This window comes from Diplotaxodon limnothrissa, linkage group LG13, assembly GCF_057381915.1.
Source record: "Diplotaxodon limnothrissa isolate DT_005_m linkage group LG13, D_limnothrissa_male_GT1.1, whole genome shotgun sequence".
Taxonomy (NCBI): Eukaryota; Metazoa; Chordata; class Actinopteri; order Cichliformes; family Cichlidae; genus Diplotaxodon; species Diplotaxodon limnothrissa.
The window spans coordinates 23122298-23149364 of record NC_140608.1 but is presented as its reverse complement, the minus strand read 5'-3'; the positions used below and the strand labels follow the sequence as shown (position 1 = coordinate 23149364).

The 27067-nt window shown below is 42.4% G+C and overlaps 1 protein-coding gene across 2 annotated transcripts in view; it reads left to right on the top strand.

Moving 5' to 3' along the window:
* Window positions 1-659: 659 nt before the first annotated feature.
* kndc1 (kinase non-catalytic C-lobe domain containing 1) overlaps window positions 660-27067 on the top strand; it is a 50228-nt gene continuing 23820 nt past the window's right edge. For both annotated transcript variants that reach the window (XM_085369550.1, XM_085369548.1), the window contains exons 1-11: window positions 660-772; window positions 7739-7937; window positions 14508-14566; window positions 17769-17915; window positions 19052-19169; window positions 19264-19400; window positions 20912-21541; window positions 22247-22361; window positions 22571-22642; window positions 22807-22868; window positions 22977-23135. In XM_085369550.1, the coding sequence (XP_085225676.1) occupies window positions 674-772; window positions 7739-7937; window positions 14508-14566; window positions 17769-17915; window positions 19052-19169; window positions 19264-19400; window positions 20912-21541; window positions 22247-22361; window positions 22571-22642; window positions 22807-22868; window positions 22977-23135 (1797 nt within the window). In that variant the 5' untranslated portion in view covers window positions 660-673. The remainder of the gene's footprint in view (window positions 773-7738; window positions 7938-14507; window positions 14567-17768; window positions 17916-19051; window positions 19170-19263; window positions 19401-20911; window positions 21542-22246; window positions 22362-22570; window positions 22643-22806; window positions 22869-22976; window positions 23136-27067) is intronic.

Below are 27067 nucleotides of genomic sequence, written 5' to 3'. Positions count from 1 at the left end.
CCAATCACTCTCACGGAAGAAAAAAAAGTAATCTAAACCTTCCTAAGTTCCTAAACACATTATGATGGTATAATAATAAATATCAGCTTTGCAGACTGACAGGACTTTAGAGAATTTATTGAGGGCATAGTTCATATTCAATTAAGAAATGAGTATGTAGCCAGTATGGTGGAATAAATAAGTCTAGTACACACTAGTTCGTACAAAGCCAGATCATTGGAATTAGAAGAGATAATAAGGACTAAGTGATGAATATGAGTCACTCAAGCTGCACTGTGAACGGAGGCGTGAAGCCAACTGTAGCATGCAGGCAGCAGTACTCTCCGCTCTGCCAGCACTGGGAAAAGGGAGGATTCAGAGATCCGCAGCTCATGACCGCCTTCAGTGTGTGTAGCCTGATTTTTGTGGCGTTACCGATAGCCTTAAACACCTCCAGCAGCATCACTCTGCTGTGGACGGTCGCTGAGGAAGCATCGATTATTCGGCGTCGTTTCTGGTCAGGATTGTCCTGCAGTGACCACCGACTGACTGCTGGACTGCAGCGAGCATTTGAACCCCCACCAGTGGTGCCCAGCGTACCCCGAGAGCTCAGACATGCCATCTGTGTCGACTGGAAACGTTGCGGTGTGCTCCGAAATTCGCTTTACTACTTGAGGGAATCAAAGTTGGTGCAATGGAGACTTCCGGGAGTGATGCGGCGGACGCGTACTTAAGAAAAGCCGAAGACAGAGAATACGATCTTGAGCATCTGCCTCCACTGCTGGAGGATGAGGTGAGAGGGAGCGGGGTTTTTAAAAGGAAGAAGTTATAACTAAACATTGGCGTTTGTTTGTTTTAAAAAGATACCGGTGTCGATTGCTTGGAGCATCCAAATGATATGAAACAGCCTCTTTTTGTGTTTCCTAGAAAGCTGCTGGTTGAAATTCTTAATCCTCTTAGTGGTTAAAGTCAGCCAGAGAAACGTTCTTAGGGCCTTAACATTTACGATGATTTAAGACAAACAAGGGATCGGAATCGACTTGCTCACTGTTTAAATGCGAGTAAAAGTCAAAATGTTCTCCAGAAATAATTTTAATACCTAGACTTAAAAGGTTTCAGGTTTTATCTGCAAAACAGTCTAGTATATTTAGAGTAACCCATTTCCTGCCAGGGTAGCAGAAAATACATCTGGAAGAGAATGGGTGGAGAAGGGTTTGGTGTTGTGGACGGAATTTAATATACTTGTTGACTTTTTTTTTTCTTTTTCGGACACACTGGGTTATGTTGCATATCTGACATATCTGTTTAAGGTAATCTCTCTGCTCTATGGTGTGGAAGATAAAAAACAACTTTTGGAAATTCACATTAAACCAAATTCTCAATACTTTATATAATGGTACAAGACAGCCTTCCTAAAGAGTGCTTCCAAAGAGCTCCCATTGGGAATGATAGGGGATGCCCACCTTATGTGTAAAATAAAATAGGGTTCCAAATTTAAACCATCAGCAGTCTTTAGTGTTTCTTTGTTAAATTGAATAATCTTTTTGTATTTTATTTGTTTTTTAAACAGAGTTTCAAATGATGCATGATGAAGGAATACCGTGTTCTGAGGATTTTGTTTGTTGCTGTTATGAGCACTTCTTCAAGTGCCAGAATTGAAAATTGTCCTCCTCTCCCTCTGTGTGCATCTTTACACCATAATACAGGAGAACAAGCCCTCTCTTTTGCCTTTCCTCCCATTACTGCAGTGCAAAGACATGCACCACACCAAGAGCCTCACCAGAACCTTGAAACTCAGAGGCAAACTTATATAGGACAGCACATTTAACTTGAGGGGGGTGAGAGAAACTAACGTTCCCCTGCACTGTTCTCAAGGGAAACTGTCTATTTATGGGGCGGCTGCTGCTGCTGCTGCTGCTTGAAGTGGGACTTTTCTGCCCTGTAATTTGGCTCTACCCCACTCGATCACATCAGTATGCTTTGTTCGCAATCTGTTGCAACTCTGCTGCACCTACAAGACAGTCGTAAATCAAAACAGATAGGCCCTTCTTGTGCAATCAAAGATAAAGCAGTGATTGTCAGTGAGAGCAGAGCTGTAGATTATCAGAGAACAGAAGCGTTAAGACCTTCGGAGTTAGAGAAAAATGAAGCTGCTGTGATATAAATACTGTCATGAAAGAAGAAAAAAAATCGTCCATGGTTGGTAAAGTGCTAGATATAGTGTGACAATCACTTCTTTATGACACCGCCTCCACGCACACACACGCACTCGTTCTCCACTTCCACTCTTCTGCCTGAGTTAAGGCCAGCTTTTGTGTCCACTTGCAAACTGTAGAGAAGTTCCTGTAATAATCAGACCGCAGCATTATGCTTAATGCTTCATGGAATCTGTGAGATCACTGCGTCTGCTGGGGTAAATGGGGCCAGTGGAACACAGACGATGCAGTGTGTTGCTACAGGTCTGTAGATTCACTCCATGGAATTAAGCGTGCAGGATGCTATATTATATGGGGCGATCGTGGCTCAAGAGTTGGGAGTTCGCCTTGTAATCGGAAGGTTGCCGGTTCGAGCCCCGGCTTGGACAGTCTCGGTCGTTGTGTCCTTGGGCAAGACACTTCACCCGTTGCCTACTGGTGGTGGTCAGAGGGCCCGGTGGCGCCAGTGTCCGGCAGCCTCGCCTCTGTCAGTGCGCCCCAGGGTGGCTGTAGCTACATTGTAGCTGCCATCACCAGTGTGTGAATGTGTGGATTACAGGTTGTGTAAAGCGCTTTGGGGTCCTTAGGGACTAGAAAAGCGCTATACAAATACAGGCCATTTACCATACCAGATATTTTCAGCTGTTAGCGCTAATGAATGAATGAATGAAGGCAAACATATCTTGTAAAGCCTTCAACTTTAGATTATGTAGCATCTTAGTTACAGTCATTTGTAAGTTTGAGTTATCTTTTTCAGTGTTAATCAAGGCATGAGTCAGTTTCCAAGTAAAGACCCGTAGGGGCATATAAACACTGAACATGTTTACGTGGCAAAGATTTAGTTCCTCATAAAAATGAGACTTATATTGTAATTATTACAATGAGTGTCAGAGTGTCCGTTTTTATTACAGTCAAAGTCAAATGTAGTCAACGTTTGTGACGGTGAAGTCAAGCCTGGAAGCATTTTTGTGGCTAACAAGCTGTGCCAGGCTCCTGCAGATACATCCTGAGACAGAGACCGGACACTCAAAGAATCAAACTGAATTTCTCAGAGACATCTGCAACAGGAAACCCTTTTTAAAAATCTTTATTACTGGGGTAAAGTCAGCAAACTTTTTAAAAGTAATCCTTTAAATGCTTAAACTAACAGAAAACAATGCCTCACAAGATGTCAGCTGAATGGTAAGAAGACTGGTACCTACAGTACCAACAGGAAATGTGTCATTCTGGCTTAAAAGCTACTTTTCAATTCAACATCATGTTTTGGTTATTGCTCCTTAATGTTAATGCATCACTCTTACCTACATGAAGGACCTGTTGAGGTGGGAAAGTTCACATTGAATCTGAGTTTAAGATGTATAAGGTAACATCAAAGTTTGGAAGCCAGCCATGATCCATTATGAAGAGTTGCATATGCTCTGTATGTCCTAATGATGTCAAAGTAATCTTTAAAATAAGAGCACGAATCACCAGCCGACAAGCTGGACCTGTGAATCAAATTAATGTGGCTCCTAATATAGTCCAATTTTATTTAAATTTTGATTGGTTTTAAGTCTAGGGTTCCATTTCTATAAAACACACTCGTCAAGGTATACAGTGGGGCAAAAAAGTATTTAGTCAGCCACCGATTGTGCAAGTTCCCCCACCTAAAATGATGACAGAGGTCAGTAATTTGCACCAGAGGTACACTTCAACTGTGAGAGACAGAATGTGAAAAAAAAATCCATGAATTCACATGGTAGGATTTGTAAAGAATTTATTCGTAAATCAGGGTGGAAAATAAGTATTTGGTCAATAACAGAAATACAACTCAATACTTTGTAACATAACCTTTGTTGGCAATAACAGAGGTCAAACGTTTACTATAGGTCTTTACCAGGTTTGCACACACAGTAGCTGGTATTTTGGCCCATTCCTCCATGCAGATCTTCTCCAGAGCAGTGATGTTTTGGGGCTGTCGCCGAGCAACACGGACTTTCAACTCCCGCCACAGATTTTCTATGGGGTTGAGGTCTGGAGACTGGCTAGGCCACTCCAGGACTTTCAAATGCTTCTTACGGAGCCACTCCTTTGTTGCCCGGGTGGTGTGTTTTGGATTATTGTCATGTTGGAAGACCCAGCCTCGTTTCATCTTCAAAGTTCTCACTGATGGAAGGAGGTTTTGGCTCAAAATCTCACGATACATGGCCCCATTCATTCTGTCCTTAACACGGATCAGTCGTCCTGTCCCCTTGGCAGAAAAACAGCCCCATAGCATGATGTTTCCACCCCCATGCTTCACAGTAGGTATGGTGTTCTTGGGATGCAACTCAGTATTCTTCTTCCTCCAAACACGACGAGTTGAGTTTATACCAAAAAGTTCTACTTTGGTTTCATCTGACCACATGACATTCTCCCAATCCTCTGCTGTATCATCCATGTGCTCTCTGGCAAACTTCAGACGGGCCTGGACATGCACTGGCTTCAGCAGCGCAACACGTCTGGCACTGCGAGACATCTGCTGCTGCCTATCTTGGCCAGGTCTCCCTTGAAAAAGAGGTTTTTAATCTCAATGGGATCTTCCTGGTTAAATAAAGGTTAATAAATAAATAAATAAAACTGCGGGATTTGATTCCCTGCCGTTGTAGTGTGTTACTGATGGTGACCTTTGTTACTTTGGTCCCAGCTCTCTGCAGGTCATTCACCAGGTTCCCCCGTGTGGTTCTGGGATCTTTGCTCACCGTTCTCATGATCATTTTGACCCCACGGGATGAGATCTTGCGTGGAGCCCCAGATCGAGGGAGATTATCAGTGGTCTTGTATGTCTTCCATTTTCTGATGATTGCTCCCACAGTTGATTTTTTCACACCAAGCTGCTTGCCTATTGTAGATTCACTCTTCCCAGTCTGGTGCAGGTCTACAATACTTTTCCTGGTGTCCTTCGAAAGCTCTTTGGTCTTGGCCATGGCGGCGTTTGGAGTCTGACTGTTTGAGGCTGTGGACAGGTGTCTTTTATACAGATGATGAGTTCAAACAGGTGCCATTCATACAGGTAACGAGTGGGGGACAGAAAAGCTTCTTACAGAGGACGTTACAGGTCTGTGAGAGCCAGAGATTTTCCTTGTTTGAGGTGACCAGATACTTATTTTCCACCCTGATTTACGAATAAATTCTTTACAAATCCTACCATGTGAATTCATGGATTTTTTTTTCACATTCTGTCTCTCACAGTTGAAGTGTACCTCTGGTGCAAATTACTGACCTCTGTCATCATTTTAAGTGGGGGAACTTGCACAATCGGTGGCTGACTAAATACTTTTTTGCCCCACTGTATAATAAATTAAAGACTAATGTGTACAGAAAGTACAATAGAGACCATAAAAGAATGACAAGGGGTTGAATTTCAAAACCTGCCATGTCTCTGCTATACAAAGCCAAACATTGTGAAAGAAAATAAAATAATAAATGGCTGCTTTATGAGTCTCCTTTCTTTCCAAACGTCTGTGAAGCTTATTAGTCATCCAGGTCATTTGTCTTTTAGATGCAGATGGACCACCGAGTCTTGTCCCATGGAGGTGGCTCTTCTATGTTATGCCATACTTTTTTGAAGTGGCTGTTTGGTCTCTCCAATGTGGAGGTCTGGGCATTCCTCGCTGCACTGTACAGCATACACCACATCGTTAAGTTTCTGTTTAGGAGTTTTGTCTTTGGGATGAACCCGTTTCTGTCTGAGTGTGTTGCTGGGTCTGAAATATACTGGGATGTCGTGCTTGGAGAAGACTCTCCTGAGTTTTTCTGATACACTGGCTACATGGGCTTAAATCTGGGACTCTCCACCATTTGACCCTAGAACTGAAGAAGTCAAAGTCAAAGTCAAAGTCACCTTTATTGTCAATTCTGCCACATGTACAGGACATACAGAGAATAGAAACTACGTTACTCTCAATCCCTAGATAAAATAGCAAATGAACATTTAAATATAAGAGTGATTAAAAAAATGCAGGTAAAATAATTAAAAAGTAAAAATTTAAATAAATAAAAGAAGTTTCTCAGATGAGAGGTGAAATGTCTTCAAGCAACTTAAAGAAGTCCAGACGCTTTGCTTTCCAAGCTCCTTAGACTTTCTTTCCAAACCTTTAAACAAAATGTTTTTTTTTTAAATAACTATCATTTGCACCATATTTCATGTTCCAAAAATCATCTGTCATGAATTAAATAAGATTTAGATGCAAAAGCAAACATAATCTTTATGTGTTACTTACATTAATCGATCGATGGATCAGTTAATATATCACAACCACTGAGAAACTAAATACTAATACAGAACCATATTTTTTATACACCAGTTTAAAAATTACCATACACATTGGTCCTATAAATGCCATGCATTATCGAAATATCTGGTATATTGCATCTTTTATGCTGTCTCCTTTTGCATGCTTCTTCCACCATTCACCCCCAACCAGTTGCAGCAGATGGCTTCCCCTCCCCGTGCCTGGTTCTTCCTGTTAAAAGAGAGGTTTTCCGTCCCACTGTCTCCAAATTGTTTGCAAGAGATTGTGTGCATGTTGGCGTTTTTTTCCCCCCAATAATTTTAGTTATTTGATATTAAGATGACAGAAAGCTTCAAAAGAGACTGCAACATCCATCATTTGTAGCTTCATCTACAAATGTACCCTTCTCTATGAAGCCAGAATCACTCAGAGCAAAAAGTTCAAATTTTTGCAGCAGTGTGTTGATTTGCATTTTGCAGAGACCATAAAACAAAACCAAATCTGTCTCTGCTGTACTGTAAGTTGTATCCATGCTGTCCAACACCTTTTACCTTTTGCAATAACACTTTTCATTTGAACTGTAATGCTTCCTCTGCTGCTGTTGCCTCCACATGGCCGCTGTGCTATGATGCACATGAGTCACTTTCACTCCAGCATCAACCTGTTGGATCAAGGTCCTCAAGGGATTAGGTAGAACTTCAGTCTCTGCCGTCCCCTCTGTTCAGCAGGAAGTAATGAGGTCAGAGCTTTTAACGTCTACTTTGCACGCTCTCTATTTACATTTTAATAAAGCCGTTTCACATGAGTTGGCTGACTGAAATGCAGTTGAGAGCAAGAGGCTGTTTGATGGTGCATTTAGGTGCTCATGAGGGGAAAAGGAAGATGTGAAAACCCTTCTTAAACTAGTTGAATCATTAAATTATAACTGAATGGATGTGCATTAATGTGGATCGCCAGGACTGACTTGGAAGCTCAGTTTTTTTCTGTCTATGCGGGTTCGGTGCCCGTTATTGAAGATAGCTGTTGCGTTTTGCCCTCTTGTGTCCCAAGCTACAAGCTAATAGGAAATGCGACCAAATGTTAAATAAAAAAAGGGCAAAGAGCTCTTTATTAATATTTGCCTTCACACACACTGTATTAAATGGGAGCATTGGAGCAAATAGTGTTCCTTCAAAGTGTTCATTGTTGAAGAAATTCTAAAGGCAAGCCCTTATCCCTAACCTTAACTACATATAAACAAATCAGGCTTCAACTGTGGATCTTATTTAGTGTACATACCCACAGTTGTGTGTATTTGTGCTTTGTCCACAGGAAAATGTTTCTCTGGCAGACATCCTTTCTTTGCAGGACAGTTGTCTGTCTGAGGAGGAGGTGTGGGCAGTGTGTGCAGAGTGTGTTCTGGCCCTGCAGAGCATCAGACCCTCCCACCTCTTCCACACACTGTGCATAACACCAGACACTTTGGCCTTCAACGCCCATGGGAATGTTTGCTTCATGGAGCAGCTCAGTGGTGAGTCTATAGCTCAGGCTTGTGTCCTGTGTTCCTTTTTTAGACATTAACCACCTTTGTATATGCTAATTACAGGCAGTTGTTATTGTTTCTGACTATTTTCAGGGCATTTTTCATATATATAGAATTTTACTTGTCACTTGTTAGTAAAGCTGAGTGCTGAAGCTCACACATGCTAAAGGGAGAAATCAGTTTTATACTTTGAATATAGCAGATCAGATCAGAGCTACAGATTGTGCCTAAATTGCAGCTCGAGCTTTTTTTTCTGACATACAGAGAACAGGCGCCTTTTTCCCCCCTTTAGTGATTTGTTGCCCTGATCTGTATCACTTTCAATCTGCAAATTTCTGCCTGAAAATACTCTGTTAGTGTCTCACTGGATGCGTCGCGCTTTGCCGAGGTCGGCAGGTCTGCCCTGATTTGCACAGACAACATCTTTTACCCCATCACAGGGCTGCAAGGCCCAGTGACATTAAATGAAAATACTCTGTGAGCAACTATTAAGCCTCACCTCTTCTATTCTTCTTGTCTCCTTTGCATCTCATCACATATATGAGCGCTTGCACTGCAGCGTGCACATACTCCGTCAGAAATTGATAAGCATTGATTAGATCAACAGGGTTGCCAGGGGGATTGTTGTTGTGGTAACAGCGTGGATAGCCTAGCAGCACTCGGCCCGCTCACACTCGCAAACACTTCACAGCCGCCGTGGCATCCGTTAAAGTGGTTGCATCCATTTTTAATTTCCACGCATCTCTTCAGTCAGTAATAGAGACGCTTTGAAGTGATGTCTTGATTACTCTGTCAGCTGAAATTCTTCGCAGTCTCGTTTGTTGCCATGCTTTATTGGATTGTGTTCAGTCCGTTGGCTATGATTCACACTGCGAGAAGAGAAAGAAACTGCAGTGCTCACATTACCCTTCTTGCGTTAGTTCTACTGAATAGAGTTCATCTATATCGTTCATCAGTGCACCGCATTCCCAGCTGTCCTTGCTGCACGGCTCCCTATTGATTCCTTTTAATTGAACTGTTTGTCAGATCGCAGTGCAATTTCAAGCAGACACATGGTGTATTGGTCAATCCTATGCCCACACACACAAACAAACGGGCTCTAACGCTGTATCACAGAGTGACCTTGAGGGGCTTTGATGACGGGTCTCAGTGGGAACAACAGTTGCAGCGACACTTTAATGCTGTTTATTTCAGATGATTTATTATTGCGGTAATATCAGGAAGGTAATTGGATGTCATGGTGGGTGTTTTGGCAGCGTTTGCATCGCCAGAGCAGAGACACGCTAACAAAATGTGCTCTAATGGTTTTTTTATACAGCGATGACCAAGAAAAGCCGCGATTTTTCCCACAAGGTTTCACATCGCAAGCTGTTCAGTTTGTGATGAAACGGTGCCGGCTGTGCGCTGTGGGAAATACGATCAGCACATTTGGAAAGCGTGATGAATCTCTGGTATTGCTTGGCTCATGCTACCTGTTGTGTTAAAATGCTGTAGGCATACATGACTCACCAAGCTCCCACCATCACCCTGGAGGCAACTGCGTCACTGACAACGGCTGTCTTTTTTTTTTTTTTTTTGTTACTCGCCTTCATTGCCCATTTCACTGTGTTACAATATGTCCTGACTACAAAGAGTTTACATGTCTTGTCCTTTTTTCTTTTTTTCTTTTTTTTTGTTCTTGTCTGCCCTTTTATCTTTAATGTTTGATTGAAGATTGAGCTTTTTTGATATATATATATATATGTATATATATATATATACATATATATATATATGGAGCTGGATAGCGTAGTGGTTAGACTACACGCCTTTGGAACAGAGGATCGCAAGTTCGATTCCTGCCTGGGGCGTCTGTATCCAGTAAGGGTCCTAAGGCTAGACCCCCTATGCTAAGCAAGCCTACCGCAGACATGAGCGAGACAGATAAATATGAAGGCATGCCGGCTCGGACGTCGCCCGGATCAACAAGGTCCGCGTCAGGTGTTGAGGAACCAGGGCACCCTGACGAAAAGTGGGCTACTGGAACAAGAAGGCATCGGTGGGCAAGAGACGAAAACAGGGCGTTGTTGGAATGCTACTACGCAAGTAACCCCGGCGGAAGGGGCTACATGAATAGGATGAGGGACCTATGGATTCTTCGATACCCAACATCCACAATGACGGCGAAACAACTAGTAGCTCAGTGTTCCAACATTCGAAAGAAGGGACTGCTCTCACAGCTAGAGATTGACGAGGTACAACACAAATGCTACGGCAAGGAGGAGTCAGGACGCCAGGTCAGGGGGGCGATATCATCACCCCCACCCGAGATTGGGTACATAGCCCCAAGTGCGATAGGAGAAGGATCGTTGAGTGCGAGAGGAACTGACCTGAAAAATAGGATCATGGCCAAGCTTGAAACCTGGATCCCCCGTAGCCGGTTACCAAGATTACGTGAAGTACCCTCAGAAGGTCTGCTAGATGATGTTAATGCAGCACTACGGGCAATACCTACAACCACGATTACCGACACTAACAAGCTGATCTACAATACGGCAGCAGTGATCAGTGAGATGCTTGGCTACAAGTTGAACAGCGACAAGGGGCAGTACCCTCCATGGAGAAGGAGGCTAGAGGGCAAGATCAAAGTAGCACGGAGGGAGGTTAGCCAACTAACGGAGTTGCAGCAAGGTGCGACAAAGAAGGTGCATAAGAAATACAGCAAGCTGTCCATACCTGAGGCCTTGGAAACTGCCAAGCAAAGACTCACAGCCTTGGCCAGCTGCTTGAGGAGGTACACCAGAGAGATAGAAGGCAGGAGAATAAACCAGCTGTTCTCCACAGAACCAGCAAAGGTGTACTCTCAGTGGCAAGGGAACAATAAGAGAACAGCACCACCAAGGCTGGAGACGGAGCAATACTGGAAGAGCATATGGGAGAAGGATGCAATGCTCAGTGGCTAGAGGATCTGAGGGCAGACCACAGCGACCTCCCTGAACAGGGTCCAGTAACCATCACAGTCGCAGATATCCAAGAAAGGGTCTCCAGTATGAAGAGTTGGACAGCACCAGGGCCCGACATGGTTCACGCCTACTGGCTGAAGAAGCTGACTGCACTCCACGAGCGTCTGGCAGCACAAATGAACCAGCTGCTAGTTAACGAGAGACACCCGGAATGGCTAACCGAAGGTCGGACGGTCCTGATCCCCAAGGACCCCAAGAAGGGACCGGTCCCCTCCAACTACCGACCAATAACCTGCCTCAGTACTACATGGAAGCTCCTGTCAGGCATCATATCGGCTAAGATGAACAGGCACATGGGTCAATACATGAGCGGGACACAGAAAGGAATTGGCAAGAATACCAGAGGCGCAAAACACCAGCTACTGGTAGACAGAACAATCAGCCGAGACTGCAAGACCAGACTGACCAACCTGTGCACTGCCTGGATTGATTACAAGAAGGCCTATGACTCAATGCCCCACAGCTGGATACTGGAATGCCTAGAATTGTACAAGATCAATGGGACCCTAAGAGCCTTCATCAGGAACTCAATGGGGATGTGGCGTACAACACTAGAGGCCAACTCCAAGCCCATAGCACAAGTCACCATCAAGTGCGGGATCTACCAAGGAGATGCTCTGTCCCCACTGCTGTTCTGCATAGGCCTGAACCCCCTCAGTGAGATCATTAACAAGACTGGCTACGGATACCGACTACGGAACGGAGCAGTTGTCAGCCACCTCCTGTACATGGATGACATCAAGCTGTATGCCAAGAGTGAACGAGACATCGATTCACTGATCCACACTACCAGGCTATACAGCAATGACATTGGAATGTCGTTCGGACTGGAGAAGTGTAGTCGGATGGTAACAAAGAGAGGGAAGGTAGTCAGAACTGAGGGGATTGAACTACCAGAAGGCAACATTGCAGACATAGAGGACAGTTACAAATACCTGGGGATCCCGCAGGCAAATGGGAACCATGAAGAGGCCGCTAGAAAGGCTGCAACCACCAAGTACCTGCAGAGGGTCAGGCAAGTCCTGAGGAGTCAGCTGAATGGTAAGAACAAGATCCGGGCCATCAACACGTACGCCCTGCCCGTGATCAGGTACCCTGCTGGGGTAATAGGCTGGCCAAAGGAGGAGATAGAAGCCACTGACATAAAGACAAGAAAGCTCCTTACCATGCATGGAGGGTTTCACCCCAAGTCCAGCACCCTGAGGCTGTACGCTAAGCGGAAGGAAGGGGGCCGGGGACTGGTGAGTGTCAGCACCACAGTCCAGGATGAGACAAGGAACATCCAAGAATACATTGGGAAGATGGCCCCAACTGACCGAGTGCTCAGTGAATACCTCAGGCAGCAGAAACCCAAGAAAGAGGAGGGAGACGAGGAACCATCATGGAAGGACAGGCCCCTGCACGGTATGTACCACCGGCAGATAGAGGAGGTGGCTGATATCCAGAAATCCTACCAGTGGCTGGACAAAGCTGGACTGAAAGACAGCACAGAGGCACTAATCATGGCAGCACAAGAACAAGCTCTGAGTACAAGATCCATAGAGGCTGGGGTCTATCACACCAGGCAAGACCCCAGGTGCAGGCTGTGTAAAGATGCCCCAGAGACAATCCAGCACATAACAGCAGGGTGCAAGATGCTAGCAGGCAAGGCATACATGGAACGCCATAACCAAGTGGCCGGCATAGTGTACAGGAACATCTGTGCCGAGTATAAACTGGAAGTCCCGAGGTCAAAATGGGAGATGCCCCCAAGGGTGGTGGAGAATGACCGAGCTAAGATCCTGTGGGACTTCCAGATACAGACGGACAAAATGGTGGTGGCTAACCAACCGGACATAGTGGTGGTAGACAAACAGAAGCAGACGGCCGTAGTGATCGATGTAGCGGTTCCGAATGACAGCAATATCAGGAAGAAGGAACACGAGAAGCTGGAGAAATACCAAGGGCTCAGAGAAGAGCTCGAGAGGATGTGGAGGGTGAAGGTAACGGTGGTCCCCGTGGTAATCGGAGCACTAGGTGCGGTGACTCCCAAGCTAGGCGAGTGGCTCCAGCAGATCCCGGGAACAACATCGGAGATCTCTGTCCAGAAGAGCGCAGTCCTGGGAACAGCTAAGATACTGCGCAGGACCCTCAAGCTCCCAGGCCTCTGGTAGAGGACCCGAGCTTGAAGGATAAACCGCCCGCAGGGGCGTGCTGGGTGTTTTTATATATATATATATATATATATATATATATATAAACAAAATACAGTGAGAGAGAAAGAAAGAAAACTAGAAGGAAGAGTAGAAGGAACTAAAAGGAGAGTGGGGTAGGCAGGGTTTGTGGAAATGAACGGTCGTGAGAGATTGGATCAAAATGTCAAAGGAAGAGAGAATGCTAACAAGGTAAGGGAGGGACTGATGTTGGTGACATATTGTTGAAATTCCAAAATAATTATTAGAAAAGGGGATAAAGGATGAAGAAATTAAAGAAAAGACATGAGGAGGGGAGAGAAGAGGGAGGATGATATGGAACAAAGGAAGAGAGAAAGAGGAGATGAAAATGGGTAGGTGCAGGAGATGAAAGACAAGGGGAGATGAAAAAGCAAAGTATGAGAAAAGGAGTGACAAAAAGAGAGGTGAGGAAAGAGCAATTTAAAAGAAACGGAAGGAGTAAAATGAAAAAAGATGGGGAAAGAAAAACAAGCAGAGAGTAGAGAGAAGGAAAGACAAGGAGGGGAATGATGAAAGCAAAAGGAAGGAAGATGGCGGGAAAAGATGAGTGAGTGAAAGAACAAAAGAGGAGAGGAGTCAAAAAGTTTAAGAGGTCTGGAGAGGAGATTGGAAATAGAGTAAGGAAGACACGGGAGAGGAGAGAGAAGGAAAGGCAAGATGAGGGGAGAAGAAGAAAGCATACAGGTGAGTCAAGGCTTGAGAACAAAAAATCAGGTGAAGTTAAACATAACTTTAAAAAAAAGGATGAGTTGAAAGAGGTGATAGAAAAGGAGGTGAAAGGGGAGAAAAGCACAGAAATTCACACTGACCTCTGAACACCAGGAAGAGATAGCCTAGCTCTAGCAGACAAGCCCCCAAATTGTCCTGACCCACTTTATTCCCCTTCTGCCTTTTCCGTCTTTCCCTGAGCTCACTCGAGGGAGTGGATGTTACATTCGTAGTGATGTTTTCGTGCATCTGGATGTCCAGTCTAAGCGTCAACCTATTTCAGGAGGACAAAGTGAAGAATGCAGAGCTGCTCCTCTGTGCCTGCTTCCCTGCTCTGATCAGCAGATTGCTCATGTCTTGTTTGCCTGGGATTATCTCTGACACACGCATTAGGCAAATGAAGGGAAGCGTCTGCACTAGCCCACTGGACCGTTGTGGTTTAGCGTGCTGGGTGCATATTTCTCTGATTTGCATCTCATTATGGGATATGCTTAGCAAGTAGGTTACAGTACAGAACTGACATGACTGTACGTCTGAGTGTTTACATCAAATGGCCTGTTTGTTCCCCACTTTGATGAAATGATGATGTTTGCATGCTTAATGGTGCAGTTAATTGGTATGCTTTCAACCTGCAGACGATCCAGAAGGCTCCTTCGTGCCGCCTGAGTTTGACAACACGGGCAGCACGTTTGAGGTGAGAAATGCTGAATCTTCTTACTCGATGTGGTCAAAGGGACAGTGCAGTCATTCACCCCTGGGAGTTTCTCAATACAGCACACAGTGGTGATGTTGCTGAAAGAGAGGAGAGTGTTGTTTGTTCTCTGCTCTCACCTTAAACTCCATGCAAGACAGCAGCCATTCAGTTATATGCCCACCTCTGTGACCTCGAGCTGTGAAACAGTTATATTTGTGAACTTCCTAATTCCAAAATAGTTTATATTTTTATAATTTTCACAATAAATTCTATCTGTATGTCTGTAATAATTAGCCCTTTTTTTTCTCTTTATTCCCCCCTCCAAGTATGCACAGTTTATGGCGGCTCTAAAACAGCTGTTATTCATTTGAGCACACAATTCAATAAATGAAACCATTTATTTCCAAAGTGAAAGCTGTGCGTTACATCTCTGAAGCTTTAAACTGAATCCATTTATATCCATGGTTTGATACATCACATAGAGACTGAGATGTGGAAATCACTATAGATTCTGGCCAAGTCAGTGACATTCATTTTATTGATTATATGCTATTTAGAAATATTCTGCAAATAGTCATACAGACTAATGTGTAGTTACTTACGGCAAGAAGGTTGTGTTTTTGGTAGCATTTACGTGCATGGCATTCTGTGTGTACACACGATCGCTCGAACGGTTGTGAATGAATTCTGATAAAACTTTGTGGGGAAACTAGGAATCAACTAAACTAGGATTCTTACAGACTGAAGTGAAATGGACCAAAATTGATTGATTGATAATACTTTATTCATCCCGAGGGAAATTGGGTTAAGGCTGCCAGCCGTACCAGCGCCATCTTACCCTTCCGACCATACATGAATTACACAAACATCACATGGGGAAGACAGGTCAGAGAGGTATAACAATGGAAAATGCACAACATGAGGAAAGACCATACCAAATCTGTTAAGAAACACTGTAAAAAGCACTGTATAAAAATTTTAGATGTCATGTTATATTTGACCTTTGACTGCTCTTTCTAGGTCAGTAGATTGAACTGAATGTCAAAGTGATAACTATGTTTCTTAATGTAATTATTTCCATTAAGAACATAAAGGCACATAGGGAATGATGTATGGTGATCCTAAATAGCGCGTTATTTTATTATGACTGTGTTACAGTACATACATAATAACTTGAATACGTGTGCGATGTTCCTAAATAATGATTATTTGCACAAATTTCAAGAGTGTAAAAATGGTTTGGCAGGAACTAAAACAAAACAACTGATTACATGTTCACGTCTATGGCAATGTCATGCATACAGTTTGTGCAGCTGTAAATTTAACACCAGAATATAAAGTGTGGATTCATTATGCAATGCACAGGTTTGCATACCTGACATACTTTCAGCTGAGAATCTACACTGGCACATTATTGTTATTGTTCAGAGTAAATTATCAGTGATCTAGGCAGGTGTAAACAAAACCACTTTTATGAAAAAAGTCCGACTTCCCAGCCATAGTCGAGGTTTTTTTGTTTTTGCACCTTGTAGCCGCTGTGCAGATTAACAATGTGCCATTGAGCAAACTGTCCAGATGAATATCATTTATTATTAATCACTGTGTATGTTGATATTTCATCACAGTTACGTTTCAGGCAGGCACACTTTGAGAAAAGCCTTTTTAAATATTTTAAATGCGTGTGTGCTATCTGCGATTTTTAACCAAATAGCAGGTTACACACCATTTTGCCACTTTTGATTACTCATATACGCACGGTCAATTTCACTGCAGTTGAAGAGATCTGCTGCGAATCCTGCCCTGAATTACACTTGACTACATTATTCTGAGAGGTGTTTCTAATTTGTTTTCCTCCCCATTTACATTCAGGGGCGGTGCGAAATGTCAGAGACACCTGAATATAAAGCAGTTCAGTCTACACCACCACTAAGTGTGACCTCACTGCTAAAACATTAACACCTACATCTGTGTCAGCAAGAACATGGCAGTATATTATGTACACCATAACAGAAGAGTTGTATCGGATTACATTATATTCATTTTGGATGGGTGGATTAGCAAATGCTTCTTTGCTTTGAGTCAGTCTGAAGTGCAGGAATCAGCCTCACAGCTCATGCCTGATACACGGTCTGACCTCTTTTAACTGACTATAATCCCAGACCTCAGTGATTCACTTGGCTGGTACACAGTATCATCATGACAAACACAAACTGTGTCCACAGCTATGAAAATAAGCTTACAGTTTAATTCAACCCAAATTTCCCTTTAACATTCAGCAGTCTAAATCTTAAAACAGACTGGATCGAGTTGTTCTTCTGACTAATGCGTTTAAGCACGAGCCTCTTTATCTACGAATTTGCATACTTTTCATTGTAAGGTGCTTGCAGCTCCAGGTGTAAACATGTCTGAGTACTCTCCTCTGCACATTTATCTTTGTTCCTGCTGCAATTCTTTTAAAAGTAAGTCTGCATTTCTCTCACTGGGCTTAATAAATGTTCATCTCCATTATGTATCCTTTTTCGCTGTGGCTGAGTGCAGCTGTGTAACCACTCTATTCATCTTTTTAGATTTCTCTGTACATCTATGTCTGCTGTATTATGGATACAGCACTGAAAAAACTTTATTGTTAGGAAACAGACAAATGCCTTTCATGCGACTGAATTCTAAAGCTTTCTGCTTCCTCCGTAGAAATGCAGAATTCAAATGTGAAAGTCGCACTGTGCCACTGAGCGGTGCGACTTTTCTCACCACCGCATGAATACATTTGCAGCAGACTTATGTAACTGGATTTCAAAGTAAACTGTGCGTTCTAATTTTTTGCAGTTTTTCTAAAGAACTTCTTCTTCTTGCACATTTGTTTACCACATAAGTATGGATCGAGCCCACTTCAACTGTTGGGAGCGATAGTTATGTGTGGGTCATGAACTCCGGAGCACCTGGTACATATCCACTGCTGTCTCAGGGCTGACCATAATATCCACTGTCAGCGAAGCAAAGCAACACAAAGGCTCCGTCATAAATATGCCTACATGGCAGCAATGCATAGCAATTATGGCCTATAAAGTCGTTACGGGATAGAGTGTTATTTTGAGCTTTTCTAAACTCATTCATGGATTCAGATCTCTGTGTGTACTGTAAATTCACAGCTGCAGCTGCTTCGTGATAATGACAGCGTTGTCTCCCTGTCTGCCCCCGGCTACAGGGCCATGTTTATTCTCTGGGCTCTACGCTTTCTGCCGCACTGAACTTTGTCATCGAGCCAGAGCTGGAGGCAGATCTGGGAGAAGAAATCCAGAGGCTGCTGGAGCAGATGCAGGAGGAGAAGCCTGAGGACCGGCCGCTCCTGCAGGTACAAAAAAACCTGCTGACTCTTTATTACTGTTAGAATGATTTATAGAAAGCTGCGTGGTTTAAACTGCATGAGACAGCTGTGAAATAATTAGAGGTCTCGCTTCAGAAGGCGTTTTGTCCTGGGATCACACTAAAATCATTATAACTTTCACACAAATGGGAAAATTGGGTGATTTGCCTTTTTGACATGTAGTGAGACAGGAAAATATGGTTAAATATGAAATGTGTCGTGTTGAACAAATAGGAAAAGAACTGAAAAGCAATATCTCATCATGATCTAATACGATGGATAATGATTGGCCAATAGCAATGTGTAGCCTGTACCGATGCTTTCCTCACATATATCAAGCCAAACAGTACATCCCAGCAGAACACGGAATCACTATTGCTTTACAGTCAGAACAAATATATGGATACTTTGTGTGATTATTGTAGTATTAAATCATGTCTGCTTTTCAACTATTAGACAAACTGACAGTCCATATTACTCCAGTCAGTCCGTGCTCTTGAGCAGCATCAAGTGGAAATAATGTGTCACTGCAAGTTTTGCATTTCACTGTCAGCCTCTTACAAGATAAACCTCAATGAAAAAGAAAAACAGAAGTAAAATTGCTCATTCTAAGTGGAAAAAGGTGTTATATGATTGTAATATGTACTACAACTTTATGAGAACCCTCTCAGAAGTCTGCGTATAAGCATACAGAATAAGGCTCATGAAGAGCTCATGGTAACAAAATCGCAAAAAAACCCAGCAACTAGTCAATGATTATGAGCAGTCATCCCTCCAGAAACAGCTAATTGGAAGGGGTTGCCAAAACACCCAGGCAAAAGTCCAAATCTAGAGATAAACAACAGATTTCAAAAAGAAAAAAGGGAGATTAAACACTGAAAATATAGACAAAACTGCATAAACAGATAAAAAGTCCAAAAATGCTCTACAGCTCTAACATAGATGCCAATAATCCAGTGAATATCCACGCAGTGAAACACTGTGTATGTATGTGATGTATGAAAAAAATATGTAGGAGAAATACATTTATTCACAACTACTTGAAAAAGTAGCACATACACACGGTACTATGTATGTGTTGTCTGTTCATGTGTTGCAAACCTGCAAGTGTAACACTCCCACAGGACATCCTGTCTCTGGCTGAAGGACGGCTGTCCCGCACCTCCTCTGCAGCTGTATGCCGCAAACTCTCCTCAGTTGGACGACGCGTGCTCTCCATTGAATCGGTTTCAAACTTTCAAGGTTATCATGTTCATCACGTGTATTCAAACAGATCGCCGCTTAGTCTCTTCCGTGATTTCTCCTGCTGTTATTTTCTTTCTTTTGGCATCCACAGATGGGCAGGAGAGCTCCTGGGAGGCGAGATGGCAGCATTCCAAACCTAAATGTCTTCTTAAAAGACTGAGCTCAGATGACAACACCAAAGATCAGCATGACAGTTCTGTTAAAACAAATGGTCTGTCCAGGCAGCAGGTATGGAGCAAGTTTTTAAAAATGTAGCAAGCAGCTGGAGGAAGAAATATTTTAAAAACCTGTACTGCCAGCAAACAGCTTTTCCAGAATGTTATTGGTACCTATTCAGAGCCGTTTCATAATTGAAATATATGTTTTATTTCATTTTCTGACTGTGTGCTAAATGAGCTAGTGATGCAACATCATGTCAGAAAAGTTATTGGCAGATTTAAGCAACATGTTAACACATTCCTTAAAGGAATCATATACAGTATTTAACTGTGTTTGCAAAGAGTAGAATATTACTATACAACTTGCTTTACAAGATTTTATTTACATTGTTGTTAGAATTTCAAAAACAACTTCTACTATATATACCCCTATTAGATTACCAGAGTTTGTACAATCATAAAGAGCTTGAAAGTCAATATTTGGTATGATCACCTTTATTCTTCAACACAGCTTGAACTCTCTTAGGCAGCTTTCTTGGAATTTCTTTAAGTAATCTTCAGGAATATTTCTCCAGGCTTCATGAAGGACAGTCAGAGCTCTTCTTTGGATGTTGGCTGACTTTTATTCTGTTCTCTGTCACGATGATCCCACACCACTTCGAAAATGGTGGTGTGGTCCATGACAAAGCCGCCACCGTGTTTTACAAATGACATTCACTGTTGTACCTCTCTCCAGACCTCCTCTGTGCATATTGACAATGATTTGAACCAAAATAATTCATCTCTCCATAAAACCTGTTTCCACAGATTCTCAGTGCAGTTCTTGTATTATTTGGCACACCTCAGCATTTTCTCCTCGTTTCCCTTGCTTAGAATGATTTCTTGACAGTTTCTTGATCATCTGAAGGGTATCTCTCAGATCTTAGCTGGATTTGCTCCAGTTTCTGAAGGACATGACTTTTAGATAGTGTTCATCTGCTGCCATAGATCATTTTTTAGCTCTGTCTTTTCTTTTTTTTCCTCCTCTTGTCCAATTACCTGAAATTTCTTTAAGGACAGACTGCAGGACAGACCTTCAGAAAGCCTGAATAACTATTGCTCAAGAAAACTTAAAAATACAAGAAAGTCTGACTGCTTGAAAGAAAAACATAAAGAAATGTAGAGTGGCTTAAGATCTTTGGGCAGTGCTGTATATTTGCACTGATGCTCATATTAAGCTTGGCAAAAGTTTCAAATCATAGGGACCTAATTTCTATCAGTAATCCCTAAAAGCTCGGGCTTCAGATGCTCCAAACTCTTTGGCCATATTTGTATCCATAGATCTGTGTGATGTCAGAGAGAATATCTTCATATGGTCACCTTAGGCACAAAACTCCAGAATACAATATAAAATTGTAAAGCATAACAATATCAAGAAAAAAAACTATGGAGTTGAAAAAGGGCAGAATTGAGATTTATGTTCTTTCCATTTCAGTTTGCTCAGCTATCTAAACTATGGTTTCTGTTTTACCATCTAGATAATTAAGTTTATTTTTTGCCTTCAAAACAGCTGAAACCAATCATAATGTTCTCGATCTGCAGCTGTGTGGGGGCTGGGATTCCACTCTCTGGGCTGAGGACATGGAGGGCAGTGAAAGAGACAGCTTGATCTTGACAGATGAGATGGATTGCCGTTCTCACAACAGCTCCCCAGTGAGGAGGAGAGCGCAGCAGAGGCTGAACAGAGTGAGGGGGGCCCTTAACCGCTCCTGTTCTGTCCCGGACTCCAACAACCCCCCCTGCTTCTCCCCTCCAAGTCACGGAGACATCAGTATACCGGTTTCAGACCTCACTGAGATAGGAGCAGACGAGCACTTGAGCTGCAAGTCTGTGTGGAGTAACAGACTTCAGAGATTCAGCCGGAGAAAGTCCTGTGAGACGTACCCACACTGTAACAGTGAGGACTGCTGGGAAATGTCCAGAGAAACTGAGGATGCTGCCGAGACTGAACACACCAATATTCAAGAGTGCCACGAAAGTCAGTGTGAGGAGTGCGCCCAGGACTTCATACAGGACTTTGTGCAGGAAGTACAGGATTCCTCGTCCTGTACTTCCCTGAACATGGAACAGGACTCTTCTGAAGACCAGACTTCACTAAACCACAGTCTATACATTCCTAATAACTACATGACCAAAAGCATGCTGTTCCTGAATGAAGAATCTCAGGATGAGGTTAGCCATTGCCAGACAGCCTTTAAATTTATGGCTCTATGCTCACATCACATATTTGCTTGCAGAAAAACAACAGAGGTCTCAGGTGAAGGCTGAAGTGGGCTCAACTTTTTTGTATCCTCTCAAAAAAGCTTTGAGTTGGCAGTTTTAGAGGAATAAGAAGGGAAGAGCTGGGTTCATTTCATAGTCTTTAACTGCATTGTATGACCTATGTCAGTACAGGATCTTTGCTCATGTTAAGATGGCTGAAAAGCTTTGGTGAAAAATGCTTGAGTGGACGATGATGATAATTTAAGATTGTTGAGCTTTCACCATGCAGCTAGCCAAGGAGGAGATTGCTAAGATTATTAGGGAATAAAAAAAGTCCAGAGTACTTCGCACCTTCTAAAAAAAAAAAAGGTGGAGAGAGATACAGTATTGTAAAACTGTTACCTGATTTCAGATTTTTGCAAATAATTAATCCTCTTTGAAACAGCTTAGTCAGATGAAAAGCTCACCCACACATTTTTCACACCCGCAAAACCATAAAATTAGAGTCAAGTGACAGAGTAATCACATAGGTACTCAGCAGCAATAGAAGCATTAAAAAATAGATTGGAATTGCTCCAGTTAGAGTTAATTAGGCCTTCTGAGGGAGCATCTGAAACTCTTTAATCTGTAACACATTCCCTTTTTAAGATTGGTTTGTTCTTGTTTTCTTTCCAGTGGATCTCTCTAAGAGAGTTGCTTGCTCGTTGTGGACGGAGGCTGACAGTTAATGAGCTGTGGGCTCTGTGTTACACCTGCCTAACCTCACTGCAGAGCTACATTGACTTTCCAGGTGATTTTACCCACTGTGTTCACAAAACCAGGAAGAAACTATCCCTGCAACAGCAGTTTTCTCTTCATTTTAGAGCTAGCGCTTACAATAGACTGGTAGAAAGTTCCAAAGCGGAGAGAAAAAAACTGACTAGAAATATTATGCAAATTACGTTGCATGGTTCTAGCTCACAATTCTTCTGTGCAGCTGATTTCTCTCTTTTCTGTTAGCCTATTTATGCCTGGACACGGCGCATGTGGGCTGCAAGGGAGAAGTGCTTTTTTTGAAACCTAAAAACATAGGTAGGTACTTCTTAGTCATCTGCTGTTGTGTTTTTCATGTTTTTTGGGGAGGGATTTGCAATCTCTAGTTGTATACTCTCAAAATACTCACTGAAAATGCACTCTTATCCAACGTGTATGAGTATATGTTGACTTTAGGAACTAACTGTAAGTGTCCTTTGCAGGATCTAGAGATGAATTTTATCTTGCTCCTGAATATCAAGAGCATGGAATTGTAACAGAGAAGGTCGGTCTGTCAGAACTGCTTTCATTAATTTTTAAAGCGAAATTTTAAATAATTTATTTCAAATTAACCCCCACCCGCTTCTTTTTGTTCTCGTCTGTCTTTGCTCAGGTTTGCGTGTATGGGGTTGCTGCCATTCTCTGGGCCACAGCCAAGTTCAGTTTATCACCTAATCAAAAACTGGCGATGCCTCGGAAATTAAAGAGACTGCTCCTGGAGATGGCTAAGAGGACGCCTATCGAGCGACCTACCATCGACATGGCTAAAAAAGTATCATAACCCATTATTATTATTATTATTATTATTATTATTATTTAAAAAACATGAATTGTCACCTTAATCTAACACTATGAGTTGCTAGTTTTTCTCTAATGAAAGTCTTTATGTGGTTGTCAAAGCAAATTATCTGTGGGGCTCTATGCCTGACACTGCCAGACAAGAAAACCCTTTATCACTAGCTGGTTGTTACTCTGTTTTCTTCTTTGAACACATACAAAGGCATCACAGTCTTTTACCACATTAGCTTCAAATGAACTATCACAGTGCTTTTTGAATTCCTGAAATTTCTGACAAGAATGTCTCCAGCTAGTGATATTTTTGTCATCAGAAAGTTATTGTAAAAATACAACATGACAATTTGATTTCAGTATTTGTGCTTTTTTTTGTTTTTGTTACAAATGAAAATTGGGTTGTAAAACTTACATTTAGAACAAACACGCTGGCATGTTAAACAGAAGCCCGGAGTTATCTTACAAAGGTAGGTGCTTATATTTATAGAATAGAATTAATGACTTTTTTTAAGCATTTAAAATGCAGTACAGAATTCCCAGTGCCATTTTAGAGGCCACGGGGAGTCTTTACTGTTGTTAGTTTAAGAGCACTACTGAAGATTTCAGAACAATACTACAGACTTTTTGATTTTTGATAGCAAAGAGCCACAGCAGCAGCTTGATTCCATTGATATCATGGTTTCCTCGTGACCTTTGCTGTTGCACAAATTATTTTTTTCCGTATTTCTGGCCTCTGTGGTCTCTAGAAGACTTGGAGGTTTTTGTAAAGCTTAGGACATCGAATATTTCCACTTATGAGCAAATAAAAAATGTCAGACTATGCAACTGTGGCTTCAGTACTAATTAGCATATGTTAACATGCTAAACAGGTTTGTCGGGTTTTGAGTTTTATGGTCAGATATAAAGTCATGGTAAAAAAAACAAAACAATGTATCCCATCTTTAAATTCTAATGTTTTATTTATCAGGACATAATAAAAAAAAAGATCTGATCCTTACCAGGACTTAAAGTTAGTAAAATACAACAGATAAATTGCAGAAGCAGTATGTAAAAAACTACCAAACCAAATGATTTAATAGTTTGTAGAACTAACTTTATCAGAACCTGGAGTCTTTGTTTCATAAAAGACTTTATGTGTCATGGCTAGACGGTCCTCACTGATCGTCTTGCCAATTTGTTGTGGTGTTTGTGTGTACTGTGTCGTGTTCTCCTCTCCATCCTGTGCATGTGTTTTTCTGCTGGAACATGTACTTCCGGAAGCCGTGGCACGGAACGGCAGTTGACCGGAGGGGAGTGTCCTGAGCTAGAATCATCGCACCTGTGCAGAATTACCTTGCCAGCGCAGACCTATTTAACGGGGCGGTTGAGTCACAACCAACGCTGGAACGTTGAACTAAACCGGGGTTCAGGGATTGGAGGAGGAGCCGGCACCAGGAGTTGTTGTGGATTATTACTGCACTGTCACCGTGAGGAGAGGTCGCCGTATCACTGCACTGCCCTTTTTGGATTATAGACTCGAACTGTTAACTCACCTTTTCACTGTAAATAAATCCACTTGTCTTTCTGCTTTATTTTATAGAGGGGTTGATTTTATTGAGGTTTGAAGCCATTCATTCACCACAGCATTTCAATCAGGTTGAGGTCTCAACTTTGACTGCACCATTGCAACACCTTGTTATTTTCCTTTACGGCTATTCTGTTCTAGATTTTCCTGGCATCATTGTCCTGTTGCTTGACCTAATTTCAGCAAAAACTTTCAGCCGTGCTGCCATGTTCTATCTATAGTGAAAGGCTGGTTGCATTAAGAGATCTGATATTTGATTGGACAATCAAGTGTCAGTAATGAAAATAAAAAAACAAAAAAGGGTCAAGCAGTTCAGCCCTGCTTTCCTCCAGGGCATTTTGCTATCACACATTACAATGATTCAGACCAGCAAACTGACAGAACCTCTGCTTTTACAGAAGTGGTCATACTTATTTATAATCAGTTTAATAAATGCAGTTGATTTGCAACACCCATTTGATACTGTATGCCCCCATGCATTCAGTACTATCCATCCATCCTTTCATCTTCTTCTGCTTATCCGTGGCCGGGTAGCAAGGGCAGCAGCCTAAGCAGAGAAGCCCAGACCTCCCTCGCCTCAGCCACCTCCTACAGCTTGTCCGGGGAAACACCAAGGCGTTCCCAGGGAGATATAATCTGTCCAACGTGTCCTGGGTTTGCCCCGGGTCCTCCACCCGGTGGGACATCCCGTGAAGACCTCACCCAGGAGCCGCCCAGGAAGCATCCTTGTCAGATGCCCAAGCCACCTCAACTGGCTCCTTTCCTGTTTAGATGTCCTGCCAACAAGTTTTTTCAAAAAGGTCTCAAAGACTTTAGAGTCAGACCTGTTACAGATTGTCAACTTTTCTTTATTATCAGGTGTGTTTCCAGAATCACTAAAAACTGCTGTAATCAAACCTATACTGAAAAAGGACAATCTTGACAAGACACAAATGAACAACTACAGGCCGATCTCAAATCTCCCGTTTTTAAGTAAGATCATTGAAAAAGCAGTTTCTCAACAGCTCAGTTACTTCTTAAAACAGAATAATTGCTACGATGCCTTCCAGTCAGGTTTTAGACAGAACCACAGCACTGAAACCGCTCTGACCAAAGTGTTTAATGACATATGTCTGAATACAGACAGTGGAAAAATGTCAGTCCTAGTTTTACTGGATCTCAGTGCAGCATTTGATACAGTTGACCACAACATATTACTCAAACGACTGGAGAACTGGACAGGTCTTTCAGGAACTGTACTAAACTGGTTCAAAACATACGTAGAAAACAGGAAATACTTTGTATCAATAGGTAACTTCACATCTGAGCAGACAAGTATCACATGTGGAGTTCCCCAAGGTTCCATCTTGGGACCCCTTCTGTTTAACATCTACATGCTCCCACTGGCACAGATGATAAACAACAACAAAATAAACTATCACAGCTATGCAGATGACACACAAATATATATCACAATGTCACCAGGAGACCGAGGCCCTGTACAGGCTCTTGGTAAATGCATTGAGGAAATCAATGACTGGTTGTGCCACAATTTTCTCCAGCTAAACAAAAACAAAACTGAGGTAATAGTCTTTGGCGCCAAAGAAAAACGATTACAGGTCACCAGAGAACTTCAATCTATACATCTAAAAACCACAAACCAGGCGAGAAATTTGGGTGTAGTGATGGATGCAGACCTAAACTTAGAAAAACACATTAAGACAATAACAAAGTCAGCTTACTATCACCTCAAGAATATATCAAGGATAAAAGATCTGATGTCTCAACAGGACCTGGAAAAACTAGTCCATGCATTCATCTTTAGTAGGCTTGATTACTGTAACAGCATCTTTACAGGTCTACCTAAAAAATCAGTCAGACAACTACAGCTCATTCAGAACTCTGCTGCTCGAGTCCTCACTAAGACCAAAAAAGTGGACCACATCAGTCCAGCTCTGAGGTCCTTACACTGGCTGCCTGTCCGTCAGAGGATAGACTTTAAAGTTCTGATGCTGGCCTATAAAGCTCTGAATGGTTTAGGACCAAAATACATCAATGACCTCCTGACCCAGTATGAACCATCCAGATCCCTCAGGTCATCTGGATCCGTTTTTTTATCAGTTCCCAGAGTCAGAACCAGACACGGAGAAGCTGCATTCAGCTTTTATGCTCCTTATATCTGGAACAAACTCCCAGAAAGCCTCAGATCAGCTGAAACACTCAGTTTATTTAAATCCAGGTTGAAGACTCACCTGTTCTCAGCTGCATTTGAATAAAGCACCAAATCCACACTTTAAGCTTAAATTTCAAAACTTACATTTAACTACTGATTTTATCTACTGTTCTGATTTTATCTGTTTTGATTTTAT